Source organism: Leucoraja erinacea, chromosome 10, assembly GCF_028641065.1.
Source record: "Leucoraja erinacea ecotype New England chromosome 10, Leri_hhj_1, whole genome shotgun sequence".
Classification (NCBI taxonomy): domain Eukaryota; kingdom Metazoa; phylum Chordata; class Chondrichthyes; order Rajiformes; family Rajidae; genus Leucoraja; species Leucoraja erinaceus.
The window spans coordinates 9,855,969-9,864,250 of record NC_073386.1 but is presented as its reverse complement, the minus strand read 5'-3'; the positions used below and the strand labels follow the sequence as shown (position 1 = coordinate 9,864,250).

Here is an 8,282-nt window from a genome sequence, read left to right as displayed (position 1 = left end):
CCGAGGATGTTGCCGGGGCTCAAGGGCTGGAGTTTATAGGGTGAGGTTGGTCAAGCTAGGACTTTATTCCTCAGAGCACAGAAAGCTTGAGGAGTATTCATATAGAGATGCATAAAATCATGAGCGGAATAGTTTGGATGAATGCACAGAATCTTTTCCCCAGAGAAGATGAATCAAGAATTAGAGGGCATAGGTTTACTTAGAGGGTGGTGGGTATGTGGAATAAACTGCCAGAGGAAGTAGTTGAGGTAGGTACTACAATAATACAAGGGACTGTCCCACGAGCATGCGACTCCATGCGGCAAGCTCGACCTAAGCGACTCCATGCGGCAAGCACGACCTAACGTGGTCGCTTGAGCCGTACGGCCTCGCGGTGCCGGTCCCACTTTGATCGCAGGAGCCGTATGGAGTTGTGCGGAGCTGGTCCCGACATCGCGCGGGTCTCCGAAAAACTGACTGTGTTAAAAAAATGCCAGACCACAGCCTGCCTCGACGTCATACGTCACGTGCGAACTTCCCGCGGACTTCGCTCGAACTTCATGTCACTCACTCGACCTCCGCGCGGCCCCCGCTTCTGGTTTAGTCGCGCTTTCCGCATGCAGGTGCATGCTGGTGGGACCGGCCCTTTAGGTCGCGCTTGCCGCGTGCAGGTCGCATGCTCGTGGGACAGGCCCTTTAGACAGATATATGGGTAAGAGATGTTCAGAGAGATATGAGTAAAACACATATAAATGGGGCCAGCTTAGATGGGGCATCTTGTATGGTGTCAATTTGGGCAGAAGGGCCTGTTTCCGTGCAGTATAACTCTATGGCATGAGTGCAGTCATACTATATGTGAATACAACATGTAGTACTAAAGAGAAAGGAAACAGAGGATATAGTATTACAGCTTCAGAGAAAGTGCAGAAAAAAAGTTCAAGGTCTGCAACAAAGTAGTAGTACAAACATTCAAGCTTTTGTAGGTTCTGCCCGACAGGAGATGGGAGAAAAGAAACTGACAGACTGTGAGTGGTTCCTGATTATGGTTTGTACTCGCTAGAATTTAGAAGATTGAGGTGGGTTCTTATAGAAACTTACAAAATTCTTAAGGGGTTGGACAGGCTAGATGCAGGAAGATTGTTCCCGATGTTGGGGAAGTCCAGAACAAGGGGTCACAGTTTAAGGATAAGGGGGAAATCTTTTAGGACCGAGATGAGGAAAACATTTTTCACACAGAGAGTGGTGAATCTCTGGAATTCTCTGCCACAGAAGGTAGTTGAGGCCAGTTCATTGGCTATATTTAAGAGGGAGTTATTGTGGCCCTTGTGGCTAAAGGGATCAGGGGGTATGGAGAGTAGGCAGGTACAGGATACTGAGTTGGATGATCAGCCATGATCATATTGAATGGCGGTGCAGGCTCGTAGGGCCGAATGGCCTACTCCTGCACCTATTTTCTATGTTTCTATGTTTCTAGATTGGGAGATCAGGAAAATATCCTTAGCAGACAAAATGTGCAGGAAGGAACTGCAGATGCTGGTTAATACTGAGGATAGACACAAAATGCTGGAGTAACTGAATGGGACAGGCAGCATCTCTGGATAGAAGGAATGGGTGACGTTTCGGGTCAAGACCCCTGAAGAAGGGTCATGACCTGAAATGTCCCCCATCCCTTTCATCTAGAGATGTGGCCTGTCCCGCTGAGTAACTCCAAGTTTTTGTGTCTAAACATCCTTAGCATTTGAGAAGCCAGTTCAAGAGACTGTCAATGGCAGGGAAGGAGGAATCCTTGAATCTGGCAGTACAAACATTCAATCTCTTGTAGTTTCTGCCCAACAGGAGAGGGGAGAAAAGAAACTGACAGACTGTGAGTGGTTCCTGATTATGTTGGCTGCATTCCCGAGGCAGCGGGAAGTGTAGATACGTCAGTGGAGGGAGGTGGTTTGCATGATAGAGGTTATATCCTCAGCAACTCTGCAATTTCTCGCTGCCTTGGGCAGTGCAGTTGCCATACCAACCTGTGATACATCTCTATAGGTAGGCAAAAATGCTGGAGAAACTCAGCGGGTGAGGCAGCATCTATGGAGCGAAGGAAATAGGCAACGTTTCGTCCCGAAACGTTGCCTATTTCCTTCACTCCATAGATGCTGCCTCACCCGCTGAGTTTCTCCAGCATTTTTGTCTACCTTCGATTTTCCAGCATCTGCAGTTCCTTCCTAAACATACATCCCTATAGGATGCTTTGTATGGTGCATCCGTAGAAATTGGTAAGAGTCATTGGAGACATGCCAAATTTCTTTAGTCTCCTGAAAAAATAGAGCCATTGGTGTGTTTTCAGGGCCACAGCATTAAAATGGTTGGACCAGGTCAAATTGTTGGTGATATTTACACCTGCAAACTTGAAGGTCTTGACCATCTCCACTTCAGCACCATAAATGCAGACTGGAGCATGCACTCTACCCCACCTCCAGAAGTTGAAGATCAGATCATTTTGCTGGCATTGAGGGAGAAATTGTTGCCTATAAACTATGCTGCAAATCCATCTCCCTTCCCCTCTCCCTCTCCGCCTCCCCCTCCGCCTCCCTCCCCTCTCCCTCTCCCCCTCCCCCTCCCTCCCCCCCTCCCTCTCCCTCTCCCCCTCCCCCTCCCCTATGGGTCAGGAAGTCAAGAATCTAATCGCAGAGGAAGGAACTGAATCCTAGGTCCAGATGTTTGGAGAAGAGTTTGGTTGGAATTATGGTATTGAAGGTGGAACTATCATCAATAAATAGGATAGACTGAGGAAGGGTCTCAACCCGAAACGTCACCCATTCCTACTATCCAGAGATGCTGCCTGTCCCACTGAGTTACTCCAGAATTTTGTGTCTATCTTCATTTTAAACCAGCATCTGCAGTTCTTTCCTACACATCAATAAATACAAGTCTGATATAAGTGTCCATGTTAGCCAAATGTTCCAGGGACGATGGTCCGGCTGGGAGATGGCTTCTGCCAGGGACCTGTTGTGATGGTAGATGATTTGCAATGGTTCAAGGTTGTGTCGGAGGCTGTGTGCATCATGACCAGCCTACCATAGCACCTCATGATGCTTGAAGTCAGAGTTACTGGACAGCAGCCATTAAGGCACTCCACCTTGCTTTCTTTGATACCAGGATGATAGTGGTTGGCTTAATGCAGGTGGGAACCTCAGATTGCCATAGGGCCAGTTAAAGACGTCCATGAATACTCCTGTCAGCTGGTCCGCACAGGTTCTGAAGACCCGGCTGGTGATACCATCCAAGCCGGCAGCTATCAGCAGGTTCACTCTCAGGAAGGGCATTATTTTTTAGTTACAAGATTGTTGCTAAACTGTCACATCGCCAACCCTAAGTTTCAGGAGCTATTCTGGCTCGCAAGATTCAGCTAATTAGCTGGGGGGGGGGGGGGGCAGGTTTAACACAAATCTGAAGGGTAACCTTTTAAAAACAGGTGGCACAGTGGTGCTGCAGTAGAGTCGCTGCCTTACAGCGTCAGAGACCTGGGTTTGATTCAGACTACGGTTGCTTTCTGCACGGAGTTTGCAGGTTCTGCCTGTGACCCCGGGGTGTGGGTTTTCTCTGGGATCTCCGGTTTCCTTCCACACTCGAGGCATGCAGGTTTGTAGGCTAATTGGCTTGATAGAAATTGTAAATTGGCCCTATTGTGTGTAGGATAGCGTTAGTGTGCAGGGATCGCTGGTTGGCGCGTGCTCGGTGGGCCAAGGGGCCTGTTTCCACGCTGTATCTCCAAACTAAAAACTAAAGTAGTCACTGCCTTTACAAACCGCGCTATTTGAAGAGGCGAAGGAACTGTGAGTCAGGCACCATCATCTCCTCAATTGCTGTTCCTTCCTGTTTTTTTTAAAAATAAATCAATTGTCTAATGTCAAGGCACTGCTGTTTACTTTTTAGAAGCGCACATGCTAAATGATTGTAGTGGGAGAGAGGCAGAATAATGAGTGCCTCCAAACAAATCCCTCTCCTGCTGTGGAAGAACTGGACTCTCAGGAAGAGACAAAAGGTCAGTGAGTGAACAAAGCAAACACACTGCATTCATTCCCACACCGCCGAACAGTGGGAAGGAAATGGGACAGGGAGACTATTAATATGGGATCAAATGTTATGTAAACATGTTCGGAATTTTTCTCCAAGTTCACGTCACCTTTTTTTTTCTCACTTGTACTATCAGTGACTTCAATTCATGGTGAGCCAGCCTGATAGTACACAATGTGTAGGAAGAAATTCCATTTGCTGGTTTACACAGAAGATAGTCACAAAATGCTGGAGGAACTCAGTGGGACAGGCAGCTTCATAAGATCATAAGTGATAGGAGTAGAATTAGGCCATTCGGCCCATCAAGACTACTCCGCCATTCATTCATGGCTGATATGTCTCTCCCTCCTAACCCCATTCTCCTGCCTTCTCCCCAAAACCTCTGACACCCGTACTAATCAAGAATCTATCTATATCTGCCTTACATATATCGACTGACTTTGCCTCCACAGCCTTCTGTGGCAAAGAATTCCACAAATTTACCACCATCTGACTAAAGACATTCCTCCTCATTTCCTTCCTAAAAGAACGTCCTTTAATTCTGAGGCTATGACCTCAAGTCCTAGACCCCCCACTGGTGGAAACATCCCCTCCACATCCACTCTATCCAAGCCTTTCACTATTCTGTACATTTCAATGTCCCCCCCTCATTCTTCCTAACTCCAGCGAATATAGGCCTAATGCCACCAAACACTGATCATCTGAAGACTAGGAATGGGTGATCATTCAGGTCTGAAGAAGGGTCTCAGTAACTTCACGTGTATCTTGGTCAGCCAGTTTGTGCACAGTTGAGCTCTATTCTGGAATTACAGCAAATAGCTTCCATTAACCATGCACATCTTTAACTTGCTGGGCCAAATATGAAAGCACTGAAACAATTTATTAACGGGACAAAGGCATACTAGAAAATGAATACACTGACTATTGATTTTTGACAGACTAATTGCTGGTTTGATAATCTATCTATTATTACTTTCATACTAACTGAGTTTCGCAAGAATAATGCTGTAACCTGTGGTACAACAGCTAATCCTACCTTAGCATTGCGATACTATGGACCACATCTACCATGGAATTTGCTTCACATAAATTATTGACATGATCACTACTCATCCGGCAGTGGGAAACATAGAAACGTAGAAAATAGGTGCAGGAGTAGGCCATTCGGCCCTTCGAGCCTGCACCGTCATTCAATATGATCATAGCTGATCATCCAACTCAGTATCCTGTACCTGCCTTTTCTCCATACCCCCTGATCCCTTTAGCTACAAGGGCCGCATCTAACTCCCTCTTAAATATAGCCAATGAACTGGCCTCAACTACCTTCTGTGGCCGAGAGTTCCAGAGATTCACCACTCTCTGTGTGAAAATTGTTTTTCTCAACTCTGTCCTAAAAGATTTCCCCTTTATCCTTAAACTGTGACCCCTTGTCCTGGACTTCCCCAACATCGGGAACAATCTTCCTGCATCTAGCCTGTCCAACCCCTTAAGAATTTTGTAAGTTTCTATAAGATCCCCCTCAATCTTCTAAATTCTAGCGTGTACAAGCCGAGTCTATCCAGTCCTGGTTAATAAAATGATAACCTGTACGATCAAATTAAATTCAATAGGGGGTAAACTGGAAGCAAAATAACATACTAAGCTGCTTTCTAGCTTCATTTCAGACACAAGTCTAACAGATCTGAATGTCACTGTAAACTAACAGCATATTTCTCATCTTTATCTAGCTCCGCTTCCTGGTGGAACTTGCCTGGCCTCTCTCTCTTTTCCTGGTTTTAGTTTGGCTGCGGAAATCAAATCCTCCGTACCAACAACATGAATGTGAGTAACAGCAAAGCTTATGTACATTGTTACATTGTAAAGACTGGATCGACTTGACTTATATTGACTCGAATAGAAAGATAAGAGGAGATCTTATAGAAACATGTAAGATTATTAAGGGATTGGACAGACTAGATGCAGGAAAAATGTTGGGGAAGTCCAGAACCAGAGTTCACAGTTTAGGAATAAGGAGGAAGCCATTTAGGATTGAGATGAGGAAAAACGTTTTCACCCGGAGAGTTGTCAATCTGTGGAATTTTCTGCCACAGAAGGCAGTGGAGGTCAATTCACTGGATGTTTTCAAATGAGAGTTAGATGTAGCTCTCAGGGCGAACGGAATCAAGGGATATGGGGAGAAAGCAGGAATGGGGTACTGATTTTGGATGATCAGCCCATGATCATATTGAATGGCGATGCTGGCTCGAAGGGCCAAATGGCCTACTCCTGCACCTATTTTCTATGTTTCTATGTTTACCTTTATTGCTATGTCTCAATCATTGAGGTGGACTTCAGTTGCTGAAAAGATGAAGGCATTGCTTTTGAAACTCCAGAACTTGAAACTGAACCCAGCAACATCCAGAAGAAGCTTTTTTTAATTGAATATCGCTGGCCGGTGTCCCAGTCTGTTTTTGGTCTGAATAATGACTGCACACCATAAGCTGCCCTGATTCATCACTCTTTTTTCCCCAAGCAGTGCATACTTCATAGACAGAGAATACCAACAATAGCATTGGATCAAGGAGCAGCTTTCTGGTGCTTTGGCTGAAGCTGAATAGTTGATATGGTTCCAAGCCTCTTAGATTGACTGAAGTATCAGTACAATCGCAAGAAGCAGAGGGGAAAAACAGGGCTCCTTTCTTTGGAGATGCCACCTTTGTTTTCAAAGGAGAATTTAAAGAAGTTTCTAAGAAAGAGTCATTAAGTGAACTTAGAAACAACAACCTTTTGAAATTACTTTTGCATTTTTTCTTTTCCTCATTAGGCCACTTTCCCAACAAAGCTATGCCCTCTGCAGGGATGTTGCCATGGTTACAGGGCATTTTCTGTAATCTGAACAACCCCTGCTTCCAGCACCCCACCTTCGGAGAATCGCCTGGTGTGGTTTCAAACTACAGAAATTCCTTGTAAGTACAATTTAAGGTTCCATAGCCATACTTGCTACTTGTGTAGGGAGGAGCTGCAGATGGTGGCTTTCACAGAAGATAGACTCAAAATGCTGGAGTAACTCAGCGGGACAGGCAGCATCTCTGATGATGCTTCGGGTCGAGACCCTTCTTCAGACTGAGAGTCAGGGGAGAGGGAGACACAGAGAAATGGAAGCGTAAGGTGTGGAGACGAGATGTCCAAGAGGACAAACTTCAAGGAAGATGTAGAATAGATCATCGTTAGCGAGGAGAAGTTGACAACGAGGCATACAAAGATAAAATTTAATCAGGACAGTCAAACTAGCCGGAGAAGTAAGATGGGGGAGCGATGGGGAGAGAGGGCAAGCAAAGGTTACTTGAAGTTAGAGAAGTCGATATTCATACCGCTGGGGTGTAAGTTTCCCACTTATTATCATTCATTTGAAACTTCCTGAGAACGTCACAGATAGGAACTGAATTCTGGAAGCTGTGCAAATTTTAACATTGCTGTTAACGAGGTAAGTCTGTGTGCCAATCAAAATATTGAAGGACAAAAAACCTATCACATAATTAAAATAAAGAATAAAAATGTCAACATCTTCAAACAAATTCTGTGTGAGTGCTGCTGATGCTTGCCACAGAAGGCTGTGGAGGCCAGGTCAATGGATGTTTTTAAGGCGAAGATCCAATCAATCAATCAACCTTTATTGTCATTTTGCAAAGCAACAGTTGCACAGTGCAAAATTAGAAGACGTTTCCCTTGGGAATAGCGGAGCATCGCACATAAAACTTAAACATTTCACACATAATAACAGTAAAAACAATCAAGTCCCTGATGAAACAGTATAAATTGTTAAAAGCAGGTAAAAACAGCAACATTAAAATACAGTTAAAATAGTCATTAAAATGTCCAGGGCAGCTGATTTGAGTGGCCAGTGCCAGAGTTATTAAATTGTCGGTGCAAAGCAGCAGAATCGGGTGGAGTGACTGTTTAGCAGCCTCACAGCCTGTGGCAGGAAGCTGTTTAGCAGTCTGGTTGTCCGGGTTTTGATGCTGCGGACCTGCGGTATCTCTTGCCTGATGGCAGGAGATCCAGATGTGTGTGGAGGGGGTGCAGTTTGTCCTTAGCTATTCTCAGAGCTTTTTTCAGACATGATAGATTCTTGATTAGTAACGGTGTCAGGGGTTCTGGGGAGAAGGCAGGAGAATGGGGTTGAGAGGGAAAGATAGATAGATCAGCCATGATTGAATGGCAGAGTAGACTCAACGGGCCAAATGGCCTAATTTTTCTCC

General features: G+C 45.2%; 1 protein-coding gene across 1 annotated transcript in view; it reads left to right on the top strand.

Moving 5' to 3' along the window:
• Positions 1 to 3,499: 3,499 nt before the first annotated feature.
• abca4b (ATP-binding cassette, sub-family A (ABC1), member 4b) overlaps positions 3,500 to 8,282 on the top strand; it is a 147,830-nt gene continuing 143,047 nt past the window's right edge. The window contains exons 1-3 of the mRNA XM_055642473.1: positions 3,500 to 4,012; positions 5,772 to 5,865; positions 6,848 to 6,989. Coding sequence (XP_055498448.1) covers positions 3,947 to 4,012; positions 5,772 to 5,865; positions 6,848 to 6,989 — 302 coding nt within the window. The 5' untranslated portion in view covers positions 3,500 to 3,946. The remainder of the gene's footprint in view (positions 4,013 to 5,771; positions 5,866 to 6,847; positions 6,990 to 8,282) is intronic.